Raw genomic sequence first — 14355 nt, 5'->3', positions numbered from 1 at the left:
TGGCAGAGACTCAAGGAAATCCCTAGCATGGTGATGGCATCTCCGCGCTACTCCTCGTCTCCAGATGTGAACAGTAGCAAGGAGCAACAGAAACCTCCGATTCCCCGGGGCACCTGGGCGGCTCAGTCAGTTAAGCATCCGACTCTTGCTCTCAGCTGAGGTCTTGATCGGAGTCATGAGTTTAAACCCCACATCAGAATCCACAGTGGGCACAGAGCCTTTGTTTAAAAAAAAAAAAAAAAAAAGGAAAAGAAAACTCAAAATTCCCTTCTTTATTATCTGGCCTTACATATCCCCTGCTGAGAAGGGCGATTCAGACTTTAAAGAAGCCCAGCTTTAGCCTTATAAGGATCCTTTCGAAAGAGACCCCAGGGCATTTGTGTATTTCTGTGAGAGTTAAAGATTTGCCAGCTCACCCCACATCTCTATCCACAGCGGGATCTGGGTCTATGCAGGGGCCACAGACACCTCAGTCAACTAGCAGTTCCATGGCAGAAGGAGGAGACCTGAAGCCACCAACTCCAGCATCCACACCACACAGTCAGATCCCGCCCTTGCCAGGCATGAGGTAAGGCCAGGAGCAGGAGCAAGGGGCTTGGGAGGACCTGGGCGGAACTGCAGGAGCTTCTGTGCAGCCCGAGGTGTCCCTGCTCTGCCCGCCCAGCCAAGGACTCTCACACGCCCTGCTTACTGGAGGAACTGCTTTATTTGGGGTTTAATTGGCTTTCCTCACTCTGGAGCAGGAGCAATTCGGTCGGGATCCAGGATGCCTTTCCTGATGGAAGTGACCCCACATTCCAGAAGCGGAATTCCATGACTCCAAATCCTGGGTACCAGCCCAGTATGAATACCTCTGACATGATGGGGCGCATGTCCTACGAGCCAAATAAGGATCCTTATGGCGGCATGAGGAAAGGTGACCAACTGCTTGAGGACAGAGCCAGGGAAATGGGGGGATATCTTGAGCGGTTCAGGGTTGTTCTTGACAAGCCATTCTTAGAGATACGGCCTTCCCAGACCTAAGTACCACTCTTCATCCCTACCTCCTTCCTTGTGTCCCTCTCCCTGGCCACACCTCATCACACCTCAACAAGTAGGAGCTCTTTGCTGATTGGAGCCTCTTTAGATCTCTTTGAGCCTGTCAGGGAAACCGTAGGAACAAGCCAAAGCCCTGAAGAGGGCTTGGTCTTTGGGGCAGGCAAGGTGTGTGTTGCTAGGCTTGCTGGCTTACCAGTTTGCTCACTGCTTTCCTTTCTACGTGCAGCGCCAGGGAGCGATCCCTTCATGTCCTCAGGGCAGGGCCCCAATGGCGGAATGGGAGACCCCTACAGCCGAGCTGCCGGCCCTGGGCTGGGAAATGTGGCGATGGGACCGCGACAGCACTATCCCTATGGAGGTCCTTATGACAGAGTGAGGTGAGCATGGCCCCTGCTCCTGTCCCACCCCGCCCCCCACAGCTGTTGTGGACTCAGTCCACTTCTCCAATTGTGTTTAGGACGGAGCCTGGAATAGGACCCGAGGGAAACATGGGCACTGGAGCCCCACAGCCGAATCTCATGCCTTCCAACCCAGACTCGGGGATGTATTCTCCCAGCCGCTACCCCCCGCAGCAGCAGCAGCAGCAGCAACGGTGAGGGAAGGCTGGTGTTAGTGTCTCTTTGGCTCAGGCTTTGCCATTTCCCACCCTGATCCTCTGATTCTCTCCCTCCTACAGACATGATTCCTATGGCAATCAGTTCTCCACTCAAGGCACCCCTTCCGGCAGCCCCTTCCCCAGCCAGCAGACCACAATGTATCAGCAGCAGCAGCAGGTGAGGATAGCAGGGCGCACTGACACACAGGTTCCCCTTAGAAGTCGGTTCAAGGCCTAAGTTGAAAAGTGTAAAAAGGGCTTGTTCTAGATACTTCAGTTTTCTCCCACCCACATGGTTCTGCTGAAGAGCCAAGCCCTCCAGCTCATCCCTGTTTAGATTCCAGTCCAATCTCTCCGGTTCCCCCAAAAGAGCCAGAAACCAACCGTGTTTTGGTTTTTGAACTTTTCTACGTCTTTCTACGTAGAGCAAGGGAGAACCAGGGGGAAATAGGGACTGATTTTTGCTTTCAGAAACAGTTTCAAAAGATCATTTGTAAAGGTGATTCCTTTCTTCCTTGGAGTCCGTGTCCTCTTCTGGAGGCACAGAAGCCCGGCGAGGGTCTGCTGTAGCCGTCTTGGCAGCTGTGGGTCTTGGGTCCCTGCACGCAGAATACTAACTTCCCCTCTGCTTGTCCCTGTCTTAGAATTACAAACGGCCAATGGATGGCACGTACGGCCCTCCCGCCAAGCGGCACGAAGGGGAGATGTACAGCGTGCCGTACAGCACGGGGCAGGGGCAGCCCCAGCAGCAGCAGTTGCCCCCAGCCCAGCCCCAGCCTGCCAGCCAGCAGCAAGCTGCCCAGCCTTCCCCTCAGCAAGATGTGTACAACCAGTATGGCAACGCCTATCCTGCCACTGCTGCCGCTGCTACTGAGCGCCGACCAGCGGGTGGCCCCCAGAACCAGTTTCCATTCCAGTTTGGCCGAGACCGTGTCTCTGCACCCCCCGGCTCCAATGCCCAGCAGAACATGCCACCGCAGATGATGGGCGGCCCCATCCAAGCATCGGCTGAGGTCGCTCAGCAAGGCACCATGTGGCAGGGGCGTAATGACATGACCTACAATTACACCAACAGGCAGAGCACTGGCTCTGCCCCCCAGGGCCCCGCCTATCATGGCGTGAACCGAACAGATGAAATGCTGCATACGGATCAGAGGGCCAACCATGAAGGCCCGTGGCCTTCCCATGGCACGCGTCAGCCTCCATATGGTCCCTCTGCCCCCGTGCCCCCCATGACAAGGCCCCCTCCATCCAACTACCAGCCCCCGCCAAGCATGCAGAATCACATTCCTCAGGTATCCAGCCCCGCTCCCCTGCCCCGGCCAATGGAGAATCGCACCTCTCCTAGCAAGTCTCCATTCCTACACTCTGGGATGAAGATGCAAAAGGCAGGTCCCCCAGTACCTGCCTCGCACATAGCACCCGCCCCCGTGCAGCCACCCATGATCCGGCGGGACATTACCTTCCCACCTGGCTCTGTCGAAGCCACACAGCCTGTGTTGAAGCAGAGGAGGCGGCTCACAATGAAAGACATCGGTAAGGAGACCTCCCTGATTAGGTTGCTTCATCTGTCCCTAAAAATCTTGTCTGTTTTTCTGTCTCCAATCCTAATATTCTGGATGGGATAAGATTCCAGTACAGTGTTGTCTAAAATAGAGCCAGAGAACTTTGGATAAGGAAAAAGGATTATTTCAAGCTTTACCAAAAGGCAGGCTCCATACAGTGATGTCCTAGAAGGGGGCCTAGAAGCAGATGCGTGTCCTCTCCTAGCTAGGAACTGCCTCCCGCCATGTGTTAACCTTCAGAGTAGCTGGACTGATGGGCCAGCCCTGGGGGAGCATCCAGCCAACCTAGGCTTGGTAGATGGGCGACATGGAGGTTTATTTCAGGAACGCCGGAGGCATGGCGGGTAATGATGTCCCTCAAGTCTGGGCTGCTGGCCGAGAGCACGTGGGCATTAGACACCATTAACATCCTGCTCTACGATGACAACAGCATCATGACCTTCAACCTCAGTCAGGTGAGTACAGGTGCCTGGGAAAGATGGGCAGAATGGGAGGGTCTGGGATCTTCTTGAAGTAGACTACGCTGAGTGACATGGGGAGTTAAGCCAGCCCCAGCCAACATGGTCTCCCCTCTCGCTCACTCTCTGGTATCTTCCGTGCCAGTGCTTTGATTCCATGCCAGTACTTTGCCACTGGCCATGGGCCCAGAACACTGAGAACAATAATAATTTTGTGTAAGGTATCAGGATTGACTTCAAAGGGAATTGGGGAGAAACTTTTGGTACTGGTACGAAATGCAGATTCTGTTGATGTGAATGAAGACACCAACTTTCAAGACTACCGAGAAAAACCTGTGTTTATTAGTGAGCCATGCAGTTTCTTCTGCCCTCTCTTCATCTGCTGTGCACGTCGGAGGTCCTTATCGACCCCATTCTCTTGATGCGTAAAGGGGAAGTGGAGTGAAGTCTGCTTGTGGGTGGCGATAGTGGCAGTATCTTAACTACACTGTTGCAGAAGCAGTTCTCCAGGTCCTCTCTCCACAGGATGTGCGCCTTGAGTTTTCCCGACAGCTGAGAAGAGTTTCTGCTACGCCATCCCACTCTTTTGATCATCCTTAGTACCTACCAACCCGTCTATTGAGCTAGGGGGCATTGAAGAGTTAACCGTTTCTTGTGCTGCTGCTTTGTGCTAGGTCCTTCGTATTTTCTTTCATGTCATACTCACAACAGCCTTCCAAGACAATATGACCTCTTAGAGATGAGTAAAGAGGCTCAGAGTCTTACCTTTGCCCAAGTTCACACAGCTGTCAATGGTCTTTCCAATTCCAAAGCCTGACTTTATGTCCATTTCATAAAATTGCCATGAGAAGGCAAAGGAACAGCTATTGACTGAGCAGTTTCCATATGCCAGGCATTTGGAATATTCCATTTAGACCTCAGAACAATCGTGTCAGGTGTAGGAATTACCCTCGTGTTCAATGGAAAGATAGAAGTAGTACAAGTTGGAGAGTTAAAGTCACATGGCTAGTTCCTAGAAAAGCCAGAATGCAAACCTAGATCTTTCTAATTCTAAAGCCCTTATTTTTTCCATTCTGCTTTACTCTCTTCAGCCAGAGATGAATCTGACTGGAGATTCAGTGTTTTCTTCTAGAGGTAGATGGCCTATACAGGATCCAAGCTGGAACTTAGGTCCGCCTACCACCAGCTTGGTCCCATGTTTGGAGGACTGAACCTCATCCCACTCACTATGTTGCCTGATTGATTCATGGAGGTCCAGCCTCCTGGAATGTTGGGGAGCTTGGAGAAGAGAGTAGGTGAACATCTGTCCACACTGCTTAACCCCTTCTCAGCTCGTCTTGAAGCCTTGGGTTGTGCTTGGCAGTGGAGTATAGAGAGTGTCCTAAGAGGGACATTGGCAATGACCAGCAGGTAGGAAGCTGGGCCTGGTGAGGAAAAGCAGGGATTGGCTGGGAAGAGGAGGCCAAGAGATGGTGAGGTGCAGAGCTATTGGTCAACATGTCCCTCCTGCTGGAGGCAGGCTTACAAGAAGGTCGGCCAAACAGAAGGAAGAACTGTGTGCTGGGCACAGGAAAGATTGAATGACTTGCTCTGTGGAGATCCTTTGGGAAAGGAGCAACTCCATCTCTCGCAGGGATACGGTCGTCTGACGTACAAGGAAAGGGGGAGATTAGGTAGAAGACCACAGGAGGCCTCTCAGGTCATGGATTCTCTCCTTTGGCCCCACTTTTCTTCATTTATTTCCTGTTTTTCTCTTATAGCTCCCAGGTTTGCTAGAGCTCCTTGTGGAATATTTCCGACGTTGCCTGATCGAGATCTTTGGCATTTTAAAGGAGTATGAAGTGGGTGACCCAGGACAGAGAACACTACTGGACCCTGGGAGACTCAGCAAGGCATCTAGTCCAGCCCCCGTGGAAGGGGAGGAGGAGGAAGACCTTCTAGGTCCTAAACTAGAGGAGGAAGAAGAGGAGGAAGTAGTGGAAAATGACGAGGAGATGGCCTTTTCGGGCAAGGACAAGGCAGCCTCAGAGAGTAGTGAGGAGAAACTGATTAGTAAGTTTGACAAGCTTCCGGTAAAGATCGTGCAGAAGAATGACCCGTTTGTGGTGGACTGCTCAGATAAGCTTGGGCGCGTGCAGGAGTTTGACAGTGGCCTGCTGCACTGGCGGATTGGTGGGGGGGATACCACTGAGCATATCCAGACCCACTTTGAGAGCAAGACAGAGCTGTTGCCGACCCGGCCTCATGTGCCCTGCCCACCAGTCACCCGGAAACAGGTCACGGCAGCAGAGGGTATGCCAGGGACAACAGAACAGGAGGGCCCCCCGCCTGATGGCCCTCCAGAGAAACGGATCACAGCCACAATGGATGACATGTTGTCCACCCGGTCTAGCACATTGACCGAGGAGGGAGCTAAGAGTGCAGAGGCCACCAAGGAGAGCAGCAAGTTTCCATTCGGCATCAGCCCGGCACAGAGCCACCGAAACATCAAGATCCTAGAGGACGAACCCCACAGTAAAGATGAGACCCCACTGTGTACCCTTCTGGACTGGCAGGATTCCCTCGCCAAGCGCTGTGTCTGTGTCTCCAATACCATCCGAAGCCTGTCGTTTGTGCCCGGCAACGACTTTGAGATGTCCAAACACCCAGGGCTGCTGCTGATCCTGGGCAAGCTGATCCTCCTACACCATAAGCACCCAGAGCGGAAGCAGGCACCACTGACTTACGAGAAGGAGGAGGAACAGGACCAAGGGGTGAGCTGCAACAAAGTGGAGTGGTGGTGGGACTGCTTGGAGATGCTCCGGGAAAACACCTTGGTCACGCTTGCCAACATCTCGGGCCAGTTGGACCTCTCCCCATACCCTGAGAGCATTTGCCTGCCTGTCCTGGACGGACTCCTACACTGGGCCGTCTGCCCTTCCGCTGAAGCCCAGGACCCCTTCTCCACCCTGGGCCCCAACGCCGTCCTCTCCCCCCAGAGACTGGTCTTGGAAACCCTTAGCAAACTCAGCATCCAGGACAACAATGTGGACCTGATCCTGGCCACACCCCCCTTCAGCCGCCTGGAGAAGTTGTATAGCACCATGGTGCGCTTCCTCAGTGACCGAAAGAACCCAGTGTGCCGGGAGATGGCCGTGGTGCTGCTGGCCAACCTGGCTCAGGGCGACAGCCTGGCAGCCCGCGCCATCGCCGTGCAGAAGGGCAGCATCGGCAACCTCCTCGGCTTCCTGGAGGACAGCCTCGCCGCCACGCAGTTCCAGCAGAGCCAGGCCAGCCTGCTCCACATGCAGAACCCACCCTTTGAGCCGACGAGTGTGGACATGATGCGGCGGGCTGCCCGCGCACTGCTGGCCCTGGCCAAGGTGGACGAGAACCACTCGGAGTTCACGCTGTACGAGTCACGGCTGTTGGACATCTCAGTATCGCCGCTGATGAACTCCTTGGTTTCACAAGTCATTTGTGATGTACTGTTTCTGATTGGCCAGTCATGACAGCCGTGGGACACCTCCCTCCCTGTGTGTGTGTGCGTGTGTGGAGAACTTAGAAACTGACTGTTGCCCTTTATTTATGCAAAACCACCTCAGAATCCAGTTTACCCTGTGCTGTCCAGCTTCTCCCTTGGGTAAAAAGTCTCTCCTGTTTCTCTTTCCTCCTCCTCTCCACACCCCTCACCCCCCACCTCACACCTTTCTGTTCCTTGTCCTCACCTTACCCCCCTGAGGACCCCACCCTGTTTGAAAAGACAAAGCTCTGCCTACATAGAAGACTTTTTTATTTTAACCAAAGTTACTGTCGTTTACAGTGAGTTTGGGGAAAAAAAAATAAAATAAAAATGGCTTTCCCGGCCCTTGCATCAACGGGATGCCACATTTCATAACTGTTTTTAATGGTAAAAAAAAAAAAAGGAAAAAATACAAAAAAAAAAACCTCTGAAGGACAAAAAAGGTGACTGCTGAACTGTGTGTGGTTTATTGTTGTACATTCACAATCTTGCAGGAGCCGAGAAGTTCGCAGCTGTGGACAGACCCTGTTCACTGGAGAGGCCTGTGCAGTAGAGTGTAGACCCTTCCATGTACTGTACTGTACACCTGATACTGTAAACATACTGTAATAATAATGTCTCACATGGAAACAAGAGAAGCGCTGGGTCAGCAGCAAGCTGTAGTTTTTAAAAATGTTTTTAGTTAAATGTTGAGGAGAAAAAAAAAAAAAGGCTTTTCCCCCAAAGTATCATGTGTGAACCTACAACACCCTGACCTCTTTCTCTCCTCCTTGATTGTATGAATAACCCTGAGATCACCTCTTAGAACTGGTTTTAACCTTTAGCTGCAGCGGCTGCGCTGCCACGTGTGTATATATATGACGTTGTACATTGCACATACCCTTGGATCCCCACAGTTTGGTCCCCCTCCCAGCTGCCCCTTTATAGTATGACGAGTTAACAAGTTGGTGACCTGCACAAAGCGAGACACAGCTATTTAATCTCTTGCCAGACATCGCCCCTCTTGGCGCGATGCTGTACAGGTCTCTGTAAAAAGTCCTTGCTGTCTCAGCAGCCAATCAACTTATAGTTTATTTTTTTCTGGGTTTTTGTTTTGTTTTGTTTTCTTTCTAATCGAGGTGTGAAAAAGTTCTAGGTTCAGTTGAAGTTCCCTGATGAAGAAACACAATTGAGATTTTTTCAGTGATAAAATCTGCATATTTGTATTTCAAACAATGTAGCTAAAACTTGATGTAAATTCCTCCTTTTTTCCTTTTTTGGCTTAATGAATATCATTTATTCAGTATGAAATCTTTATACTATATGTTCCACGTGTTAAGAATAAATGTACATTAAATCTTGGTAAGACGTTTGTGAGGCTTTTTACTGTTTTCAAACCAGTTAACAGCTTGACCTTTGGCAGGGGGAGCAGGGTAGGGTGCGGTGGGGATGGCTGGTCCTGTTCTTGGAAATCTCTCTGGGTGTGCTCTCTTCCTAAATGGTGGCATCCTGGACCCTGTCGTTTCTGCACCATGTTCCGCTCTACCTTCCACAGTGTAAGTAAATCGAAGAAAGTGGCTGCGATGATTTCATCTGCAATAGGTAGTCCAAGGCATAAAAGGCACCTTTGCCCCTTGAAATAAAATGGGTGTAAGTAGCCAAAGAAATTGATGATACTCTAGGGAAAAAGTGGGGTTTTTTGGAAATCGTTGACTAAGGGAGGATATCTGCTTTCCTGAGGGGGAAAAAAAAAATTTAAGGTTTTATTTATTTGACAGAGATCACAAGTAGGCAGAGAGGCAGGCAGAGACAGGGAAGCAGGCTCCCTGCGGAACAGAGCCTGATGCAGGGCTTAACTCACTGAGCCACCCAGATTCCCTGAGAAAATTTTTAACAGTAAGACAAGCATTTATCTCAAGGCAGCCTCCAACTTAACTGTGTGAAAGTTTAACTTGAACACCCCTGAACTAAAATGCCCTATCTTCCCCTAGAAACCTGCTTTTCCCATACTTTTCCCAGTAAACAGCAACTCCAGTGCTTGGCAAAACAAAACAAAACAAAAAACTACTTTCATTTCCAAACCCAGTCTGTTTGCACTCTCCAAAAAAGAGCCCTCAGTCGAGACACTACCACTATAGTTCAAGACACTACCCTATCGTAAAATTCTTGAAATCTCCTCCAAACTGACCTTGTTTCTGCTTTGCCTGGTTGAACCTATTCTTTTTTTTTCTTTATTTTTTTTTTTTAAATCACATTAGGCATTTTTTTTTTTTTGGACTTTCAAGAGAACTTTAAATATTTATTTATTTATTTGACAGGCAGAGATCACAAGGAGGCAGAGAGGCAGGCAGAGAGAGAGGGGAAGCAGGCTCCCCGCTGAGCAGAGAGCCCGATGCGGGGCTCGATCCCAGGACCCCCGGATCACGACCTGAGCTGAAGGCAGAGGCTTTACCCCACTGAGCCACCCAGGCGCCCCTGGTTGAACCTATTGACATAGCAACCAGAACACTCCCTTTATAACCTACAATCAAAATCCTTCAGGGCGCCTGGGGTGGCTCAGTGGGTTAAGCTGCTGCCTTCGGCTTGGGTCATGATCTCAGGGTCCTGGGATCGAGTTCCACATCGGGCTCTCTGCTCAGCAGGAAGCCTGCTTCCCTCTCTCTCTGCCTGCCTCTGTCTACTTGTGATCTCTGTCTGTCAAATAAGCAAATAAAATCATTAAAAAAAACAAACAAAATCCTTCAGTCTTCTCTGAGTAAAGTCCAGATCCTCAGAATGACGTGCAAGGCCCTTGGTTGTCTGGCTTGCTGTTAGCCCTCTGGGCCCCTTTCCTCCTCCCCATTGCTCACTCCCCCACACAGGGACGTTTCCGCCTTAGGGCCTTTGCATCTACCATCCCCTCTGACCAGAATACTCTTTGACCAGATAACTCTTTGGCTGAAGTCCTCTTTTTCAGGTCTTTGCTCAAATATTGTGTGGGTGAACCCTTCCCTATCGGCCCTATTTAAAATAGCAATCTCTGCCCCCCTGCCTGATTTCCCTCTCTGCCTTCTTCTTTGTAGCCCTTGTTACATCCAGCCTGTTGTACAGTTGAACAGTGAGGAGGCTAGGGTTGCCAACGCCCTCCCTGGGCAAAAATACTCGTATACTTTTTTTTCAAATTTTACAAATGTTGCCTTTATTTATTTTTACTTTTTGTTTTTTAAGTAATCTTTATCCACAACCTGGGGCTTGAAAATATGACCCCAAGATCAAGAGTCATCCTGACTGGGCCAGCCAGGTGCTCCCTCCCCCAGAAATACATGTATAATTTGACTCCCCCAAAACAGAACACTAACAGCCTACTGCTGACTGGAAGCCTTACTGATAAATTAACAGTGGATTAACACATATTTTGTAGGTTATATGTATTATAGACAGTATGCCTACAGTCAAGGAAGAGGGAGAAAATGATAGGAGAGAATACACTTATAGCACTGCACTTATCCAAAAAAAAATCTGTGTAAGTGGACCCACGCGGTTCAAACCCTCTGTTGTTTAAGGGTCAACCATATATCATACTCACCTGTTGTCTCCCACTATAATGTGAGATGAGAGCCTTATTATTTTGTTCACTGCTACATCCGGGTCCTATGACACAGGGTACTACTTAAATAGTTGTTGAGTGAAATTGTAGATGTTGGCCAGATGTGGTTACTTTTATAAGGCTAATGTTGCAATATACAGCTTCTCTGTTCATCTCCTTCCTTAGGGAAACAATGAAGAGACCACAAGCAGTAACAGAAAATGACGTTGTTGTGGACCCTTCGAAGGGAAACCTGAAACAAGTTTTCTAGTGAGTACCTACTTGTGTACCAGATTTTGTTCATCACATCATCCTGCAAGGGATCGAGGACGGTGCCTGGGACTCAGTATTCTGGCTCGCATTTTACCGTTGAGGAAAGCGGCTGGTTTGAGCTCAAGCACCAAGCGAGGTTCCACAACCGAGGCCCTCCTTCCTGGGTCAGAGGACAGGCAGGAGTAACTGAATCTAGCCGCGGAGCTCAACAGGCAAGATTGGTTTTTGTCGTAGTCAGCATGAGGTAAAAATTGTCCCAAGAATTTCAATCAAGTGTTCATCAAGCTAAGTGCTTTTAAAGTGCGGTTGTTAATATTTGGGTCAGGGACAAGAATCAGTATTCCTCTATTGATTGAGGGGGAGGTAGAGACAATTGCTAACCTTCGTCAACCAAGACACCTTCCTAGGACCCTTCTGGGAAAAAAACTACATGGGAAACTTTTCATATCTATATTTTGGTGAGCTGTGTTGCTAATGACTATTTTTGTACTGGGCCTCTTGAGCTCCATTTCTAGTCTAGAAAGTGCATTTCTGGGCTATGTGTGGAGCATTACCTAGGAGTTTGGTTTCCTGGGTTCCTTTCATCTGCTCCCCTGCAATGCAGGGGGAGCCTACCCTGGTCTCCAGTTTCCGACTGGAGTTACCACAGACTGAGAGAACTGCTAGCCACTGAGCTGTGAGTAATTTGCTTTTGAGAAGTAAATAGAACCTAGCCAGTAGAGAACCCAGGGGTGTGGCCAGTAGTTCTTTCCCAGGCTCCTCCCTCCCCACCCCCCAAATGACCTTAACCTTCTTTCATAGCTGGAGAGCTGCCAAGTCTGGCCCAAACAATACTCACCACCTCATTGGCTCTTTTGCCTTGCAGCCACTGCCACCCCCAAGCGGCTAAGGCCCTTCCCACTAGGCCTCTCAGTGGGGTCAAGGTTTTCTAACTACTGAAAGGCAAACACTGACGGAAGGGTGAAAAATATTTAGTGTCCATGGCCTTTAAAAGATCAGTGTTTGACTCCTGCAGTTGATAGGCCGAGTGCGGTCTTTGTCCCGCTGTGGATGGACATCTTCAAATGACACAACAGAGGCCAAAAGAAACATCCAAAACCTGATTGGTGCCACCCCAGATTTCAGGATGGATATAAATGTCACCCAGCACCCTTGGAAACTGCCAGTGAATGCCCACTGAGAAAAGACAGAGGATAAAGTTCTGGGAAGGCACAGCTGCCTGTCATCATAGGTTATTAGCCCCTGCCTGCCTGCTAAGTTGGCAGTGACAGAATCAGAGGCCAGTGCGGTTGCTTTTGTCCCATAATGGCATGGCCTCAAAGCCAAGATCAGGGTCAGCTATGCCATCATTCCCATGGGACTGGGACTGGGCCTGTGGAAAGTCTAGTGTATGAAACTGAATTACTGAGAATGGATACACAGGTCTGTTCCTCTACTCAGTCTGGGGCCAAGGGCATCTTCAGATATGGTACAGGAGCCAGGCAAGGCAGCTACAGAAAGAAATGAGTTGTCAGGTTGCCCCAGCATGGTGAGGGCTCCATGATAAAGACAGCAGCCTGTCTTTATCAAGCACTTTGGGCCAAGCACTAGAAAATCCATGAGGTAGATATTAATACCATCTCCATGAGGACAAGGACTGTGTCTGTCTTGCTCAGAGCTACATCCTGATCCCCTGTCACATGGTAGGAACTCCAATTTTGTGGACTAAATCAAATAGATAAGATAGGAATTTATTAGAGGAAAGAGTAGTTAGGAGCTGTTAAGATGTGGTATGCCCTATGCAAGGCTCTTGGCATAGCCTGTACAGATTCTTAGTTGTGTGGAACAAGAGGACGAGAGGGAAAGAAGTAAACCCAAGAAAGTTTAAAATAGTGTGGAGTGGCAGGAAGAAAAGCCAGCCTGGAGATCTGAATGCAAGTCTTGCCTTTGCCACCAGCTGTGTCATTTAAGGCTGGCCACTTCCCCCTTTTCTGAGCCTAGTTCCCACATCCATAAACTAGAGGTATCAGTTAAACAAACTGGTTTATAAACCAGATCTTTACTGAGTACACACAACGCGCAAAGTTCTGTTGTAAGTGCTGGTAATACTTCAGTGAATGTGGCCCCCGCTCTCTCAAGCTTATATTCCGTAAGAGGGAACCAGACAATGAGAGCAGTAAAATTCATAAACAGAACAATTAGGTGGTGAGAGGTGCTATGAAGATAACAGAACAGGGTGATGGGATAGTACAGGGGGCTGGTTGTGGCTCGGTAGTGGGAGAGAGCTTCTCTGAGGAGGCCACCTTTCAGCTGAGACCTGAAGGTAACGGCCTGGCCAAAGGGTGGTCTGGCAGTGAGGCATTTCAAGCAGAGGAAACACAAGAGCAGAGCCAGGCAATTCTGAGACACAGAAATGCTGTAACTCTTTTACCTTCTAGGATTCCAGAAACAGTGATGCACTGCTTGTATTGTTTAGGTCAGGGATTTGTATTATGAAATCATTTGTTGGTGGTATGGGATATTTGCTTCTTCATGGAAGTGACTGGATGGTATAGAATCTTTCTGGAACCCTTGGCTACGTCTCTGTCTCCCTGGCTCTCCCACAGTGCTGGTTGCTCGGCTGGCTCCCTGTGTAGATGGATGCAGGCTCCATTTTAGCTGCAGACTCCAAAAGCAGACTGGAGAGAGTTGCCTCCTCAATTACTTAACCACGGCCTTGAAGACCCTTCTAGAACCCCCTCCCATCCCACCTAGTCTTCCTCCATTCTGACAAGCCAGGGCTTTGAGAGCACAAGGTTCAGCTTTCTTGTTTTCCTGTCAGAGCAAGAGCCAGAAAATAAAACAGGAAACAGAGCGGAAGGGGGGGGGAGGTAGCAGAGAAGGAAAGGAAGGAGAAATTGCTGGAAAGTAGAGCTGAAGATCTGGACAAAGTTCTACCTCTCAACGGGTGACAGTTGAGCTGTTAGAAAACATTCTGACTTGTCACAAGAGACCCCTGTCCTTTTTTACAGACAGATTTTTGAGGGAATTTGGTGTGGATGGAGAAACCCTTAAGAATGCCTGTCTTTTTCCCTTGTGAATTCACAAAGCGAGTACAGTTCATTGCTTGGTTTTGTCTTGCAAACAGAGTACTGCTGGGAGCCTCATGGAGTTCTAGAGATTCAAGCCACAACCTCAGGCCCCAGTCACGAGTGTGCACCACAGCCTTGCCGATTCACTGACAGGCCTTTGGAGCAGAGAACAAGTGTGTGTCAGTGAAAAAAACTGCGGAAGAGTCTTCTCCATTTTTTTCCCTTCTTCAACTCAGGACTGACATGTGATTTCTTCTATATCCACCTCACACACAACAGTATCTTAGGCCGGCTTGGGTGTCAGAGTCTGAAATGAGTTAGAATCAAAAA

General features: G+C 49.5%; 1 protein-coding gene across 5 annotated transcripts in view; it reads left to right on the top strand.

Moving 5' to 3' along the window:
* Positions 1–8503, top strand: part of ARID1A (AT-rich interaction domain 1A) — a 70060-nt gene extending 61557 nt beyond the window's left edge. For 4 of the 5 annotated variants that reach the window (XM_032303444.1, XM_032303442.1, XM_032303446.1 and 1 more), the window contains 8 exons: positions 436–568; positions 741–916; positions 1265–1415; positions 1496–1630; positions 1715–1811; positions 2278–3169; positions 3523–3653; positions 5417–8503. In XM_032303444.1, the coding sequence (XP_032159335.1) occupies positions 436–568; positions 741–916; positions 1265–1415; positions 1496–1630; positions 1715–1811; positions 2278–3169; positions 3523–3653; positions 5417–7147 (3446 nt within the window). In that variant the 3' untranslated portion in view covers positions 7148–8503. The remainder of the gene's footprint in view (positions 1–435; positions 569–740; positions 917–1264; positions 1416–1495; positions 1631–1714; positions 1812–2277; positions 3170–3522; positions 3654–5416) is intronic. The other variant, XM_032303443.1, reaches the window with a different exon arrangement.
* Positions 8504–14355: the final 5852 nt, after the last annotated feature.

The sequence above is a fragment of the Mustela erminea genome, chromosome 10, assembly GCF_009829155.1.
Source record: "Mustela erminea isolate mMusErm1 chromosome 10, mMusErm1.Pri, whole genome shotgun sequence".
Classification (NCBI taxonomy): domain Eukaryota; kingdom Metazoa; phylum Chordata; class Mammalia; order Carnivora; family Mustelidae; genus Mustela; species Mustela erminea.
Note: the sequence above shows the minus strand (reverse complement) of the source record. Positions and strands in the feature narration are given on the sequence as shown.